Below are 17,105 nucleotides of genomic sequence, written 5' to 3' on the forward strand. Positions count from 1 at the left end.
TTGGTAAATCATTATCATGAAATCATTGTTATTCATAAAAATTATATATTTAAAAAACGGTCTGAATTGACCATCAAAAAATCTAAATTGAGATTCTGAATCATCAGTGTCATAAAAAGTAGAATTATCATTATTTTCACTTCTCATTATCACATCCCATAATTTTGACTTTTAATCATAATTATGACACTTTTTACTTTTTGTCATAATTATGACTTTATAGCTCATAATTATGACTTTTTATGTCAATGACTTTGATTAAATTTGACTGACTTGGTAAGTCATAATTATGCTTTACCAAATTTATTTTTTCCCCTCATAAATTAATTAATTCCTGTCTGACATCAACAGAGAAAAAGAGGGGTTGTTTAGCATATTGAGTATTAAATAATAATTAACATTCATATATGATCCGAAAATTGATCTGTGAATACAGACGGACATATATACACATGCATAATGGGGCTGTAACAAATTTTTTCAGCACTTCAAAAGGCCAGAATTATGTTTGCTAGGGACCATGTGGCAAAAATGAGCTCTTTGGACAAAGAACAAAGCTTCTCAGTAAACCATGCAAATCAATAAGCTTTTTCCTAAAGCTACATTTTAATTTATTTCTATAGTGCTTTTCACAACGCATACTATTCCAAAGCTGATTTACACACAATGTCTTACATGCACCCCAGTGAGTTGCCAAAGGCATCAGTGCCAATAAAGAAACTCTCTTAAGATGTTTTAAGTAGAAGAAACCAAGACTCAGCTGGCAAAACCCACCTCCTTAGACTTACACATTTAACAATGACCTAAACAATGATGCAATGACTTGTAAAATTTCGCTTGAAAGAAATTAGTGTTCCAAAATAACTGAATAAAGTGAGGAGAAATTGCTCACAAAATGCATTCATAATTAAAGGAGAACTCCACTTCCAGAACAACAATTTACAAATAATGTTCATGTCTTTCTTTCTTCAGTTGTAAAGAAATCATGTTTTTTGAGGAAAACATTTCTGCATTTTTCTCCATATAATGGACTGGTATGGCCCCCCGATTTTGAACTTCCAAAAGGCAGTTTAAATGTGACTTCAAACGATCCCAAATGCGGTTGTAAACAATCCCAGCCAAGGAAGAAGGGTCTTATCTAGCGAAACGATCGGTTATTTACATGAAAAAAACATACTATTTAAATACTTTTTATTCTCAAACACATCTTGTCTTGCAGTCCTTGAACTCTGTGTACTCTGGCTCAAGACAGTTAGGGTATGTCGAAAAACTCCAACCGTATTTTCTCCCTCAACTTTAAAAAATCATCCTACATCCTTGCAGAAGTTCCGACCCAGTCTTCGCAAAGTGAACATGCAAAAAAGATCAAACACTCTTAACGAAAATGGTAAAACAGCGATATCGGGCGATTTTGAAGTTGAGGGAGAACATGAGATGGGAGTTTTTCGACATACCCGTAACTGTCATAAACAGGAACAAAAACCAGGCAGTGTAAGACAAGACAAACGTTTGGCATTAAAAAAACATATAATTTGTATTATTTTTATTAAAATAACCGATCGTTTTGCTAGATAAGACCCTTCTTTCTCAGCTGGGATTGTTTACAACTGCATTTGGGATCGTTTAAAGCCGCATTCAAACTACAGTTTGGAAGTTCAAAATCGGGGCACCATAGCAGTCCATTATAAGAAAAAATGCTGAAATGTTTTCCTCAAAAAACATAACTTCTTTACGACTGAAAAAAGAAAGACATGAACATCGTGGATGACAAGGGGGTGAGTAAATTATGTGTAAATTGTTGTTCTGGAAGTGGACTTCTCCTTTAAATGAGAAAAAACAAAAGCCTTCTGTAGTGTCTTTCAGAGCTGCTCACCAAGAAGAGAAGGATCACAATCCACGGTGATTGAATGGCTATTTGGTGCTAGCAAATAGGTTCAGATGTCTTGGCAGACACTCTTGGAGAAATTTCCCTTGTTCACAAGCTGTGCTCTGTTAATGAGTGTTCATGAGCAAACAAAGAAAACAAAATCAGCGCTGATGGTTTCCCAGCCTATAATTGTTTAGCTACAAATCACTTCTGTCTCTTAAATACATTCAACAGCTAATGTGGCTGTTCTTTGCCTAAGACAATTTGATAAACATTTTTCATAATTTATTCAGCGCTGTGGCTCTGTTTGAGCATCCTGAATAGCCCCACACAGCAACATTGGCTCAACTACGGCTGATCAGATATTATGAGATGAAAAGTCATAACTGATATAAAAGGTCAAAATTATGACAAAAATTTAGTAGAAGTTGTCAATTTTCAATGACGCTTCGCAAAGACCCGCCCCTCTTTATTACTGCTGCTACTGTGTCTGACAAGCCATGACGCTCATTCGCTTCATATCATATTTTCACGCAATGAAAAATATATAGCGGAGCAAAGAGAAAGATTTCACTACAATAATATCACAATAGAAAAACTAATTTATATTATTCATTAGTTTTCTCTTTTTTTGGCCAATGAATCACACAAACTATTACCAAAGGATACAAATAGAAACGTTTCATGTTAATCGGTACTTCTTGCAGACTCCTACAATGGAGTGCCAACTAGAAATAAAAATTATGACAAAAAGACAAAACTGAGATAAGTCAGTTGTCATAAAAAGTCGAATTTGAGAGTGTATACTTTTCATATAATTGACTAAAGATAAATGTGTAAAGTTATATCTCATCATGTCATAATTATGACTGTTTAATATGTAATTTAGTTTTTTTTTTTATCAGTGTGTCATGATTTACAAAAATTCACAATAAAGACATTGCAATATAGACATTTTTGGGGAACCAAAATCTAATTCAAATTGTTCAACTTTTGTTGGCCAACAAATCACAATACAAATAACAATACAATACCTGTAAAAAGCTTTCAAAAATAAATGTTTGCTGTTAATCTGCTCCATAGTGAGTGCAATACTCCCACCTTTTATGTTGTCAACTAGAGATAATAATTATGACAAAGTAATAATTATGAGCCAAAGTCAAAACTGAGATGTCAATTGTCATAAAAAGTAAGATTTGTCATTTTTAGTGTTTATATAAATGTCTTTACATATTATGTCATAATTATAACCATTTAACATCTAATTTGTTTTTTGTTTTTCATCAGTATTTTGTAATTATGATTAACAATAATGATATTGCAATATCCAGAGAAATTTGAGGGGGGGAAAAAATCTAATTCCATTTTGACCAACAAATCATGTTACATTACCTGTAAAAAAAGCTTTCAAAAATAAATGTTTGCTTTTAATCTCTTCCATTATATATACAATACTGCTACCTATTATGTTGGAGCATCAACTGATAGGATGACAATAATGATATGTTGTTGTGTAATATTAACACAATATCAATATTTATTTTTTTTAAACAACATGGTCATCATTAAAAACTGTAGAATGCAACACCAAGACTCAAAAACTCATGCAATGAGTTTGTCCTGCAACATTTTATAAAACACAGCAGACAGAAAGATCACAATTTTGTACCTTTTTTATTCATATTGTATGACAATACATTTTTATCAGGGAAAAAACTGGTATAAAATTATGGGATGTGTTTCCTAACTGGCCTGACAGGGGACATCATACTACGATTATTCTCACCATGGGGTATTATAGGGCACTGGTGGACAATAGGGAAATAAGGCTGATGTATAATGTAGAGTGACAAAATAGACTCCCGTAATCAGTTCTAGAAAATAACAGTTCAAAACTAACAGCTTTTGTGTTATAAATATGAGCCATAAACACCAGGCTTCACTTTTGGGAGGAGAGGAGAGGAGTTTGAACTAAGAAAGAGCACCAGGACATCACGCATCGCTTTAAAGGATACCTCGTGAGTGCTGTTTTAATTTCCATCCTTATGAACGTTACAGAATACACAGCTGTCATTGAGAACGATCTCACTGAGTGTAGTTGGGCCCTTGAAATGAGATATTTAAACCCGCTGCTTGACTGAAAAAGATTGTTTATTTAAAACAAAACATAAGTCAGTGTAACCCCATGCGTCAGTAGATGTCAGCGTGAGAGTCTTGCTACAGGCCGATGGTGTACGAGCGCCCGGAAGGGTTGTGAATGGCGGAGCATATAGGCTCAGTCACAGCCCATTCATACCAGACCTTCTTTCCATTGTTACACCTCCAGAACCTCACGCTCACGTTATCGCCACAGGACAGCGGGATCGGCTGCTGCGTGGGGAGAAAGAGAGAAGAAAAAAGGTGTTAGGATTACACGCCCAACATGGCTGCACACTTCAGCGCATTAACTGTGGAGTCGATAAACTGCCACGCTTTAACAGTGCTTAGCTAGCTACTTTTTAAACCGAAGGTGCTAACTATATTTATGTCCATGCTAGACATTCTTACCACATGGTATTACAAGAAATAGCATACATTTGGATAGCCATCAAATACGGAGATAAAACAGCAGCTTTAGTCTGTCACTTGATTGATTTAATGAAAATTTTGAACAGCAGGGCATGCTTGCATTATTCAGTAGAAAAAAAAATTGAAAAGTTCTACTTTCATGAACTTACTTTCAAAGGGAATAGGATGGGGAACCAGGAGAACATTCCAGGAGAGTGTGTTTCAGGTTTTATACCTGCAAGCGTGAAGAAAGATATTTAATTTTTAAACACAGTGAGAGACACACAAACTGCAATTTTGTTCAGTAAATCTGCCTCTGTACAGACAAACACTTTAAATCTACACTTTAGATTCTGTGTAGATGAATCACATTTTGGATGTAAATGTGTCTGCCCTCCTCATGTAAATTACATTTAAATGGTGATCAAGTTAATAAGGCAATAATTCTCAATCACCCTCTCCTGATAACCATTCCAATTTGTGGCCATTATCACAGAACACATTCAATATGCTAACCCAGAAATTTATGCTTGGAGGCCTATAGTCCAATTACACAGTAATTGTGGAAGAACAACGCAAGCCTAATATTGTGAAACAGGCTTTAAAACTGACACTGTGTGCTACAAATGTCACTACAAGAGACTTGAGACTTACTGAGCGTGACATCTTTGTAGAGTGTGGCCTCGAAGTATCCAGCAAAGCCGTGAAGCACTGAGTTACATCCAATGGAGAATCGTAGACATTGATACCGGTTATTATTCATATCTGTGCAGGGTAAAGATTAACAGTTAGTTAATGGTTTCATGGAATAAGTCATCTTGGCATCCGTATGTTTCTTCAGGATCTTGTACCTGTGGTAGGATGTACGAAGGTGAAGCAGGGTTTGGGTTCTGCAAGTTGGTGGAAGTTGTGTAGTCTGACAACATACGGTGTCTCAAAATGGCACTCTGGGTCTTTGTCCCGCTCTCGACAGCCGCGCACTTCGTTATATAGTTTAGAAGAGGACAGCGGAGCAAGGAAGGACGTGTAAGAGCAGGGAATGCTTACGCCATCATCTACAAGAAAACAAACGTACGTGAGCTGATCAAGAGATGTAAAACAGGGAATTAAAGATCATGGAAAAGACACTGATTTTATCACAAACCTTTGAGGAAGTGCTGCGCTCCATCAAGGCACTCGGGTGAAAGCTCATTGTCTCCAAATGAGCCTAAAAGCTCACTCACAATGATATCTGCTTTCTCTGGAGCTGTCCATTCCCTCATGTCACATGACACAACCGTCACCTGATCACCCCACTCTTCAAATTTCCAGTTCTCCAGCCTGAGAAAGAGAAGGGGGGCACCATGAAAATCCAGCCAATACATGCCAGTACAACAATACATTTCATTTGAAGTAAAATTAAGATTATAAAGGAAAAAATAGTGATCCAAAAATGAAAATTTTGTTGTTAAATACTCACCCTTATGTCGTTTCAAACCCTTTTCAAACCTTCGTTCATCTTCAGAACACAATTTAAGATTTTTTTTTGATGAATTCTAAAAGCTTTCTGACCCTGCATAGACCGCAACGCAACTGACACACTCAAGGCCCAGAAAAGTTGTAAGGATATCGTTAAAATAGCGGGTCTGTGTCTACTCAGAATTCATTTTAAAGACGAAATGCCGCATTAAAGCAGACCTAAAATATGCCGGGTCTGACCCACCTCAGTCCCTAGTATCAAAGGTGACGCAATGCTGTTTTGATTCAGTGTAAATGAAACACGAAACAATGCCGCTCTAAGCAGCATCGTTGTCATGACAACCCAAAGGACTGCTGTCAGTTCGAGCCAAAAACACGTAGCCTACAATAAGCTAGCTCCATTTTACATCTCCTTGCAGACGACATTTCACCCACACACGATGGTCTAGCGACATCTGCTGTCTTCCCTGAAAAGCTAACGCTAATATCAATTTTCGTTTGTTGTGTCTGCGCCTGAGTGACTTCCTGGCTCTTTGAAACAAATTTCAGCCTCTTTTAATCTAGTGGTTATGTACCCGATGTAGTAATTCATAATTTCCTTCCATAAATTCATAAGCGTTCTTTCCAATTTTGTTAAGAAAAATAAAATAACTGTCAATACCACAGAAGCTAACATTGTGACAAACCGTCCAGCGCAGATACACTGTAGCACGTGCAGGAAATTTACATTTAATGCCGTTACAATTTAAAACGTTGTTTTATTTATTTATTTAGTGTTTTATATTATTTGTTCTTTTTTTTATATTTGTTATTTAATTTTATAGCATGTTTTTGTTAAAACAAATTTTTAAAGTCTCAGATTTGGTTTCTATGCCGCCTTTGCTGTGTAAAGATGCCATTATTTTGTTGGAATCCTTGGCTCACATCGAAAGTTTTGGGTATTTCACATTTTTGGAAAAACCTACTTTTGCAAATGAGTCCTAGGTTTTTCGCCCAATCGGAAACAAACCAGTTCAGAAAAATTATCTGGAGAGTGAATATCAACAATTATCAAAAAAAAAGCTGAACTTATCGTCGCAAAGGGATGCCAAAACGTTCGCAACTTTTAGTGAAATGCTTATAACACCTGAACAGAATGAGATATTTTCGCCAAACTCAGAACACTTATGTAAGAGCTTGATCTGAGGCGCTATAGGACGGAAAAAACATAAAAATGGCTATAACTGCGCATATCCTGCCAACATGAAAATTGGTGTGCATGGTCTTGGTCTGAAGCACCACAAGTGTCTACAAGGTTTTGTATATCTCAAAAAACATGGCCGCCATTGGCCAATGAAGTTTGAGCACCTGTTAGACAAGGTTAACAGAGGTCGATCGGAACGAAACAGTGGTCCGAGAGAAATTTGAAAGAATTTGGCCAACGATTGTACGTTGTGTGATTTTTCGCACATACACGCCAAATTTGTATCATACGATAGAACTCCTCATTGCGGACTACTTTGCTTCTAGAACCACTGCTGTCAATCAAATCGTTTGTTAAATGACTGAGAAGATGTAAAAACCCTACTTTTAGCAAACTAGTCTTAGGTTTTTCATTCAATCTGGAAAAAAACACTGCAGTACAATTCTCTGGACTTTCTAGGTCAGGAGTGGAAAACTCCGTTCCTGGAGAGCCGCAGCCCAACAGAGTTCAGCTCCAACCCTAATTAAAATTCACCTGCTTGTAGCTTTCTAGTAAACCTTCAGACCTTGATTAGCTTGTTCAGGTGCGTTTGATTAGGGTTGAAGCAAAACTATGCAAGGCTGCGGCTATCCAGGACTGACGTTTGCCACCCCTGCTCTAGGCCAATAATTATCAGAAGAAATACTGAAATTTACCCTTTGGGAAGCTATAATGGGGTAGTTTAGAAAAGAAGCCTGTCCAAAATTACCCAAAATCCTATAAAGCCTGAAGGAAAACTCAAAACTTCACAAAACCTGAGCGCATGCAACAGGTGATTCTAAACAAGCATGCAAAGTTTTAAAAAACATAATCTTTCTATGTTACGGTGACCAGACGTAACACTTCCCAGGGGCACGTTCAGAACAGAAATTCTAAATTGCCTAAAATAACCTAGTGTTGGCTGTTTGTCTGTGTCCCTAGAAAGTGGCACATCTGGTCACCCTATTCTATGGAAAATTACCTGGATTTGCCAAAAATGCTTTTTTAATCATTGATTTAGGTGGGTACAGCCTCGTCTATGCAGGGTCAGAAAACCCTCGGATTTCATCAAAAATATCTTAATTTGTGTTCTGAAGATGAACAAAGGTCTTACAGGTTTGGAACGACATGAGGGTGAGTAATTAATAACAGAATTTTCATTTCTGGGTGAACTGTCCTTATAATTTACTTACGTGACCACAGCATTAGGATTCTTCTCAACGGCATATACACGCAGTTTCCTCTTAGCCTGTTTTGCTGCACGGAGTGAGGCGTTCACCAGTGGACCACGACCTGCACCTAGTACCATCAAAACCCTGAAAAGAAAACAGTGTTGACATAGTCTGCCAAGCAAATAGCATATCTCTGCAGCTTCTGTGTAGTTCATTAAGAACCGACAATGGGACACCTGGAAGTGTGTGAAGTCACTTACTGCACATTGGTTTCCATCTGTTCTTCAGGAACTCTGTCTAGCAGACATCTATATACAGCCTGTTGGAAAAGACAATTTACAATTTTTTGTTTGTTTGTTTTCTCAAGTGGTGCCTTTCCATCATTTAACAGAAGCTATAATGATGCAACAAACACCACTAATGACTGGTGACCAAATGATAATAGATTTCACTTTCCATTAGCAAATCATTTTAACTCACCTGTTGATACTGTGAATATTTGATGGGATCCTTTTCGAAAACTTCATACGTCTGTGATTCCAAATTGTCCATTAAAGGCTGATAAAACAATTAGGCATCGCATTAGCATAATTGAATCAATACTGCACTGAAAAACTCACTAGGCAAAATGTTTTTCCTTTGGCAGACAGACCTGCAGTGGTGACTGAAGGTAATCTTCATAGCCCTTGGCGAAGAGCTCATAGGCATTAGGCGCTGGACGGTTTTGGTTGAGGTACTCTAGATACTGCAGGTACGAGCGCAAGTCTTTCTCACTGTGGCGGTTCGCCCCTGTGAAAATAAACTGAGCCTCCAGCTAGGGAGACCCTTAAAATTTTAGATAACTTCCCTGAATAGAATGAATGTGACATAATATTGGTAACATTTACCTTGAAGAGGCGAAAGATCACTCGCTGGTGGGCTTTTGAGAGGACAGGAAATCCTTTTTTATTTGTTAGAAATATGCTGGTGGGCAGAATGGCTGCTTTGATTGGCTCTCCAAGCCACTTGTCGATCAGTGTGTCAGATGGCAGGTCTGCTCCAATTTCAATAGCTTAACAAAGAAAGACATTTTTTAAACTGTTAGTATTCACTGCTTAATTTTAATAGGCACTTCACTTGAGTTTTTTGCTCTTACCAAGGCAAATCCTCTTGTTATAGTCGCAGAGTGTTCTGAATGAATGCCACCTGAAGAGGGAAAAGGAAATTAAATGAACAGAGGCCAAAGACTGCTTTGTTCTTCATGCAATTGAGTGATTTAATCACACAGCACACCCAAATATGGACTGGGAGAGAGAATAAGTCTCACTCATTCTTAATGGGATGTTTTAATTACCTATTTAATATCTATATTTAATTGAACAAATGGCTTTGTCTTAGCTCTCTCACCATGCCCAGGTCTTCTCATCATTGCCGCCATCATCCATTTGTTTAGACGACTCGTTTTCAATGAGATCTTCACGCGTGTCCTCGGGAGCCAACAGTGGAACGCGTATCCAAAACTATGTAATTAAAAACAAATCAACACTGAACTAATTAATTCCTAATCAACAAAGAAAGCAGCATTACAACCAATAAAAAGGCAACCAACTGAGAAAAAAAACAAATGGATTTGTTTCTGCTTGCACACTCATGCATTACATGTGGCTTAGCATTATAATTAAGTTTATAATGTGCCCTTATTGGAACAGAGGTTGTGTCTGTGTATTTTATACAAATGTTTCCAATAACTTACTGTCTAAGAAGCCAACATGATAGAAAACACTACCACTTAAAGTAACAGTTTACCCAAAAATGAAATTTGTGTCATTAATTACTCAGAAAGCTGTCAGATTTCATCAAAAATATCCTAATTTGTTTTCCAAACAAAAAGGTCTTACGGGTTTGGAATGTTAAGAGGGTGAGCAATTCATGACAGAATTAAATTTTTTAGGTGAATTATCCCTTTAAAAGTTTGGGGTCAGTACGATTTTTGCTATGTTTTTGAAAGATATCTCACAAATTATGCATTAATTTAATCACAAATACTGTATAAAAAAAAAAAAAAATGATATTCTGAAATTTTACATTAAAATAACTTTTTACTCCAGTCTTCAGTGTCACTTTAGAAATTATTCTAATATAATTTGCTGCTCAAGAAATATTTATGACGAAAACAGTTGTAAAGTTTAATATTTTGGAAGAAATATATTATTTTAAAATATAATTAAGCACATTAGCGCTTTAAAATGACAGCCCAATAAATACTGATCTGATACAAGGATCAGATCACTCCATCTTTATGGATAATTCACAGTATTGTTTTAAATAATAGATGGACATCAAGTTAAAATGATACTGTTGGTCAAAAGTTTACATACACCTTGCAGAATCTGCAAATGTTAATTATTTTACCAAAATAAGAGGGATCATACAAAATGCATGTTATTTTTTATTTAGTACTGACCTGAATAAGATATTTCATATAAAAGATGTTTAGTCCACAATAGAAAATAATAGTTGAATTTATAAAAATGACCCCGTTCAAAAGTTTACATACACTTGATTCTTAATAGCATGTTGTTACCTGAATGATTCACAACTGTGTTTTTTTTGTTTAGTGATAGTTATTCATGAATCCCTTGTTTGTCCTGAACAATGTAACTGCCTGCTGTTCTTCAGAAAAATTCTTTGTGAATTTGCACCCTTTCCAACAATGACTGTATGATTTTGAGACCCATCTTTTCACAGTGAGGACAACTGAGGGACTCATATGCTACTATTACAAAAGGATCAAATGATCACTGATGCTCCAGAAGGAAAAACGATGCATTAAGAGCCAGGGGTGTAAACTTTTGAACAGAATGAAGATGTGTACATTTTTCTGATTTTGCTGTGGATAATTCAGGTAACACAGTATTAAGTGTATGTAAACTTTTGAACAGGGTCATTATATATTATATTCTCTTGTGGAATATATGTAAATGTCTTTTTTATGTGACATCTCTTATTCAGGTCAGTACTAAATAAAACATTACATGCACTGTGTATGATCCCTCTTATTTCTGTAAAATAATTACCATTTGGCAGATTCTGCAAGGTGTATGTAACCTTTTGAACTTTAAACTGCAAATAGTCTTCTCACACCACTAATTACACTTCCATCAGTGAAAAAAATAATAAATCGAAGCAGCAGGAACAAAGATTGTGTGTAAATGATAGGTCCAGGGTGCATACATAAACAAATAATAGTGTGTTCTGAGCACATTTGTTTTCATTTTATGCTACAGATTGCCATTACCATGCAAGAGTGGTGTCCTGTGTGGATGTGGTTGAGCAGGATGCGAGCCAGGTTGGCACAGTGCGGACCCCTTAGGGGGATCATGAAAGCTGGCAGTCCCAGATAAGCACAGAAATTGAGCTCCTGTACCAGTGCCTGCAGCAAGGGCACAAAAGACATTAGAAGGAGTGATCACATCAAAATAAACAACAAATCCGCTCCGCTTCCTCTTTGTTGGGCAGATCTCCAATAAACGGCCCTCGTTTGCATCTGACTCTTGATTACAGCTACAATGACACTGCAGTGTGCTTCAAGGAGCCATTATCAAAAACCCAACAAGGGCAAGATATTGTACACGTGTATGCGTCGTTTATGGCACAACAATAGGACAGAGCAAATTAATATTCTTAATCTTAATCAGATTAGATGTGAAATACGTTTATAAAATATGAAGAGAAAAAATAAGGACCTCAAATATGTAAGTAATGACGAAATAATAAGACATTGTGAACGTACTGCTTCTGAATTCCTGCGTTCTGTGGTCAGCTCCGAGTCTGTCTCAATCCAGGGTGACAGCTTTCCTACAATAAGTGTGTTCCAATCTAATAAAGAAAGAATGGTCATATTATTACAAAGATGTAATCGTATCGTCTAAATACATGTAATTCTGTAAATGTAATTGCACAGAGTATCATTGATAAAGAAAATGGAGAACACATTCAATCTTTAATTTTTTTTTTTAAAGGAACTTAATGAGGAATTGACATTAAAGGCTCTTATCACACAATCTTTAATCATTTTATTTTCTCCCTTGGGGTTTCTTTAAAAGCTAGTTAAGACTTTGTGGCAAAAAGAGTCACGATTTAGGTTTCATAACCACTTTCCATTCTCTTTCTGACTCTTAAAATTTAATAGATTGCTTTTAAGTCTGTCTTTGAATGTGAAATGTGACTTTACAGCATTTTACTCTTATCATTAATTCTTCTGGTCTCAGGATTAATATTATCTATGACTTCCTCTAAATTATCTCACCATCACGGGACAAGTTACTGAATACCAAATAGTCATTATTGATGTGTAAACGTGGACAGACATGCATTAGTGTTTTTTCTATCTGATAACAAAAAGATGCTGATGTTTTGCAGCTTAGTTCTTTTTGGATTATAGAGGAAGGTTTTGAGTTCTGAAATTTATAATACGTTTTCATAGCACACTGATCTCTCATTTTCAAAGAGAGAAGAGTCTTAGTTTTTTTATGACATGATTTTCTGACACAGAGTTTCTTATATCTCACCTCTGCCACATAGCAGGAGGTCAGAGCGTGTTTGGGCTCCGGGTCGTGACTTAGCAGGGTCCAGTTCATACTCCCTTCGGAACCGTGGGTGGAACAGCGGCATGCACAGGAAATCAAAGCTATAGGACAGAATGAAATGCATTTAGGCAAACAGACCACACAAAGAAAACAGACACTGGCTGCATTTCATGTTTAAAGTAAAATGTAAAAAGTAAACAGCAAGTCTTCAATGTCATCAATTTTGTCTTAGACTTAATTGATCCCTGCTTAGAAATCAATAAAGTACATATTTTTAATTCAAAAATACCAAGTTTGTGTAGTATTACAAAACAAAAATGTGTATGAATACAGTGATAATTCATTCATAATACTATGATTTATATCTTATTCAGCTGTCAAATGATCTGCTGCCTCTCCCATCAGTCTCACAATCCCATCAGTCAGTGAGGATTTTAAATATAATCCGTATATCTCTAATATCTTCCACTTTGAATAATAACTGAAAAGACGTAATAATTCTCAATTCAGTAATTTTTCTGCATCATTTTCTGTTCTTGAAAACGAACAAGTCTCAAACAAGATTGAATGAATCCATTCAAAAACATCTAACGTTATAATATATAAAAACGAACCGGTTAAAAATACGAAACACACATTCTGTAGGTGCTACAGATGTTTCAAAAGAAAAACTGTATGTTGTTGCCCAAAACTCGTGTGCAGACGCATGTGGGAGTTAAAGGCATATCTGAAGAAGCCGCTAACAGCTAGCAAACGCTCATGTGCATCACGTGCAGCGACCTAGCCGAGCCAACTTCAAACTGAACACACTCCGCTTCATTTAGCCACAACGGTGAAATAATTTGTCTGGTTACTGCACCGAAAGCTCCCGTTGCTTACCCTAATTTAGCGACCGCCGCGAGGGTATCCGCCACTTCGGGAACACAACTCAAATCTCTCCCGCAGGAGACCCTGCTACCTGCACTGCCGGACGCCATCGTTAGGAGACAGGATGGGAGGGAAAATGAAACAGATACAGGGCTATGGAGAAACCGACGTCATGTTGGCTCAATACAAGAGTGCTTGCATTTGAGCAACAATGCGGAGGTAGATCCAAAATGGCGATTGCGTGAAACGCAGTTTCTTTTTCTCGTACGACCCTCGCGAGACTGCAGAACGAGATCAGACTATGGGGCAGACGTGATGCTGCAGAAAGCTCGAAAGAGACGATGCGCTCTCTGACGAAGTCGAATTTGCTCCAATAACTTTGAGAGAACGTTTAATTAGTTTTAATGGGTTGCGTCGTTTATGTAATAAGCAGCTTGTTTTTAATACAACAGGATCATTCATTATGAACTGAGTAGCGATAACCACAACACGTTATTTTAATTAAACGGAGCTCTGTTTATTTCCAGATTAAACCTGTGTGCCAAATGGATTTTGCTCTGGAATTTTACAAATAAAAGTATATTTGAAGGCTTTACTATTGCCTGAAGCTAATCACATATCACTTAGATTTAGATACTTTAATTAAAAATCTGATTCTGAAACATGACTGAACTGAATTGAAGCTTTCAGTTTAATGACAGTCAGTCATTGTTTGTGGATATCATAAATTAAAATAAAATAGAAATAAAACTATTACAGAAAGTTCAAATGCTCACTGATGCTTCAGAAGGAAAAAAATATGCATTGAGAGGCAGGGGTGTAAACTTTTGAACAGAATGAGAATGTGAAATTTTTTCTTGTTTTTCCTAAATATCATATTTATTTCATTTCATACTGCCCTTCAGAAGCTACAGAGGATACTTATATGTTCCCTAAAAGACAGTTTTCACCCCCCGGGTTTTAATGCATTGTTTCCTTCTGAAGCATCAGTGGCCGTTTGAACCTTCTATGAGTCCTTAAGTTGTCCTCAGTGTGAAAAGATGGATCTCAAAATCATACAGTCATTGTTGGAAAGGGTTCAAATACACAGTGCTGAAAAACCAAAGAATTTGTGGGACCTAAGATTTTCCTGAAGAGCAGCATGCAGTATAACTGTTCAGGACAAACAAGAAACTCATGAACAGCTATGACTAAAAAAAAACAGCTGTGGATCATTCAGGTAACAACACAGTATTAAGAATCAAGTGTATGTAAACTTTTGAACAGGGTCATTTTTATGAATTCATCTATTATTTTGTCTTATGGACTATATGTCTTTTATGTAAAATATCTTATTCAGGTCAGTACTAAATAAACAATGACACGCATTTTGTATGATCCCTCTCATTTTGGTAAAACAATTAACATTTTGCAGATTCTGCAAGGTGTATGTAAACTTTTGACTTCAACTGTATAAATATAAAAAAGAAAAATTAGTGGAACTAGCCATGCTTGCCTGCATATACGCCCATAAACAACAGCGTTTCATGGTCAGTTATGCATTTTGTTTGAATTTAGGGTTGTAATCCTTATGGTTTATTTCCACTATGCATAAACCTATTCTGTGAGGTTTGCATCTGAGTCCTTGTATCCGTGTGGAAAAACAGACTGAGCTCATTACACTCTCATCTCAGCATTTTCATGATTATGTTTGAAGAGTCGCTTCAGTGTTTTGCCCCAGTGGTGACCACAGAAGCATATCAGATATAGCCTAGTATAGCAAAGATTTTTGCTGAGACATCACATGTGTATGTATATGTGTGGGGGTGGATATTCTCCACCTCCTATATAAATCCTCAGAGGAGGCTTTTTGCAAGTGCGGTTTTAAAGACTCAACATGATACCAAATTACTAGCCATTATTATCTTACTATAAAAGGAAAAATGGCTCTTCAGGATGTTTGTGGTTTCCTGGAGACCCTTGATGACATCAGCCCATGCACTTACCTACCAAATGAGATGGGATACATGTGGAGGACACCGTGCGAGTTTGACAGAGACAGTGCTTTTCATTTTCTTTTTCCCTCTCAGCAGTGCAGGAGAAAAAACAGAGCACCAACTCTTTTCTCTTCAGCTTTCTCTAGTCTGTCACCTCATCAGCAACCCTTTCAGCTATCGCACGGTACCACAACTTTGGGTTTTATATTTCAGGATGGTGTGATAGCCGCCGCAGACACTCGTGCCAGCTGTAAGGGTCTAATTTGCTGCCCGATAAGTCAAAAGATCATGCCCATTCACTCTCACCTGGTGGTCAACACCTCGGGCAGTGGAGCCGATTGTATGCTGTGGGAACGGATCCTTACCCGTGAGATGAGGCTTTACCAGCTTCGCCATCACAAGAGACTAAGTGTCAATGGAGCTGCAAAACTGCTCTCTATGATGCTCCATCCATTTAAAGGCACTAATGTGTGTGTGGCAGCTACTCTATGTGGATGGGATGAAGAACAAGAAACTCGGAAGACCCTACAGGCCTGTATGGAAATTGCAGATGTTAAGGAAGCAATGGAACGGGATAGCAGTGTATCCACAATTTTAGACGAATCTGCTCAAGGCTGTGTGAAAATGGCCTCTATAAATAAGCAGGATGAGAACTTGAAGGATGCTCATGCGATGAATCCAACTGTGTCACATCAAAATACAAAAAACGTTCTGTCTACTTTTGGATCACGGTCTGGTCCCAGGGTGTGTTATGTTTGCAGTGACGGCCTGCAACTGAAAGGAGAGATAATATCAGTGGGCTCAGGGTCACCCTATGCGTACGCTGTGCTTGATGATGGTTGGCGATGGGGAATGACTGTGGATGAGGCAGTGGCACTGGCCCGGGAGGCTGTTTTCAGAGCCACTCACTGGGATGCCTACTCTGGGAATAATGTAGACCTTTTCCACATCACTGCCCATGGCTGGCGACGCAGAGACAGAGAAGATCTGAAGGAGGAGTACTACAGAGAGAGGGAGAGAAAGAAGAAGAAGATCAAGGAGAGGGAGAAAGAGAGACAGAAAAAAGAGGGGGGTGAACTGGCTGAAGGGGAAGGTGATATATATTCAGTATGCTGCAGATAGGGGCACAAACTGTGGGAATACAAAAAGACATAGATGGAATTTGAATGTGATGGACAGAAATAGCAGTCGTGAGTAGAACAGTGTCAGGTGGTTCACTTGATAGCACAGATAAAAAAGAACCCACAAAGCACAGGGAAAGAAAATAAGTTTTCATGAACTGTTTGCATTTCAACCAAAAAATAAAACAAATTGTAATCACAGTTGTAATCACAAACACATTCGATTTTTCTTGATATTGTAGCAAACCACTATGAATGGATTGCTTTTGTATTTCAGATATTCAAATATGAGTCAACAAATTTAGTCCACGTACAATAATCGACAATG

The 17,105-nt window shown here is 37.3% G+C and overlaps 2 protein-coding genes across 2 annotated transcripts; one reads left to right on the forward strand and one right to left on the reverse strand.

Moving 5' to 3' along the window:
* Positions 1-3,522: 3,522 nt before the first annotated feature.
* On the reverse strand, positions 3,523-13,877 carry prmt5 (protein arginine methyltransferase 5). Its single transcript, XM_051095498.1, has 16 exons — positions 13,693-13,877; positions 12,796-12,914; positions 12,018-12,103; positions 11,523-11,657; positions 9,632-9,744; positions 9,381-9,430; positions 9,133-9,296; positions 8,898-9,059; positions 8,726-8,803; positions 8,506-8,564; positions 8,267-8,389; positions 5,559-5,734; positions 5,266-5,469; positions 5,069-5,179; positions 4,585-4,649; positions 3,523-4,237 (listed from the first exon to the last, which is right to left on the reverse strand). The coding sequence occupies exons 1-16, from the start codon at positions 13,788-13,790 to the stop codon at positions 4,085-4,087; spliced, it is 1,896 nt and encodes a 631-aa protein (XP_050951455.1). The 5' UTR covers positions 13,791-13,877; the 3' UTR covers positions 3,523-4,084.
* A 1,719-nt stretch (positions 13,878-15,596) lies between these two features.
* Positions 15,597-16,778, forward strand: psmb11a (proteasome 20S subunit beta 11a). The gene has a single exon (XM_051130492.1). The coding sequence runs from the start codon at positions 15,603-15,605 to the stop codon at positions 16,776-16,778; it is 1,176 nt and encodes a 391-aa protein (XP_050986449.1). The 5' UTR covers positions 15,597-15,602.
* Positions 16,779-17,105: the final 327 nt, after the last annotated feature.

Source organism: Labeo rohita, chromosome 2 (genome assembly GCF_022985175.1).
Source record: "Labeo rohita strain BAU-BD-2019 chromosome 2, IGBB_LRoh.1.0, whole genome shotgun sequence".
NCBI lineage: Eukaryota > Metazoa > Chordata > Actinopteri > Cypriniformes > Cyprinidae > Labeo > Labeo rohita.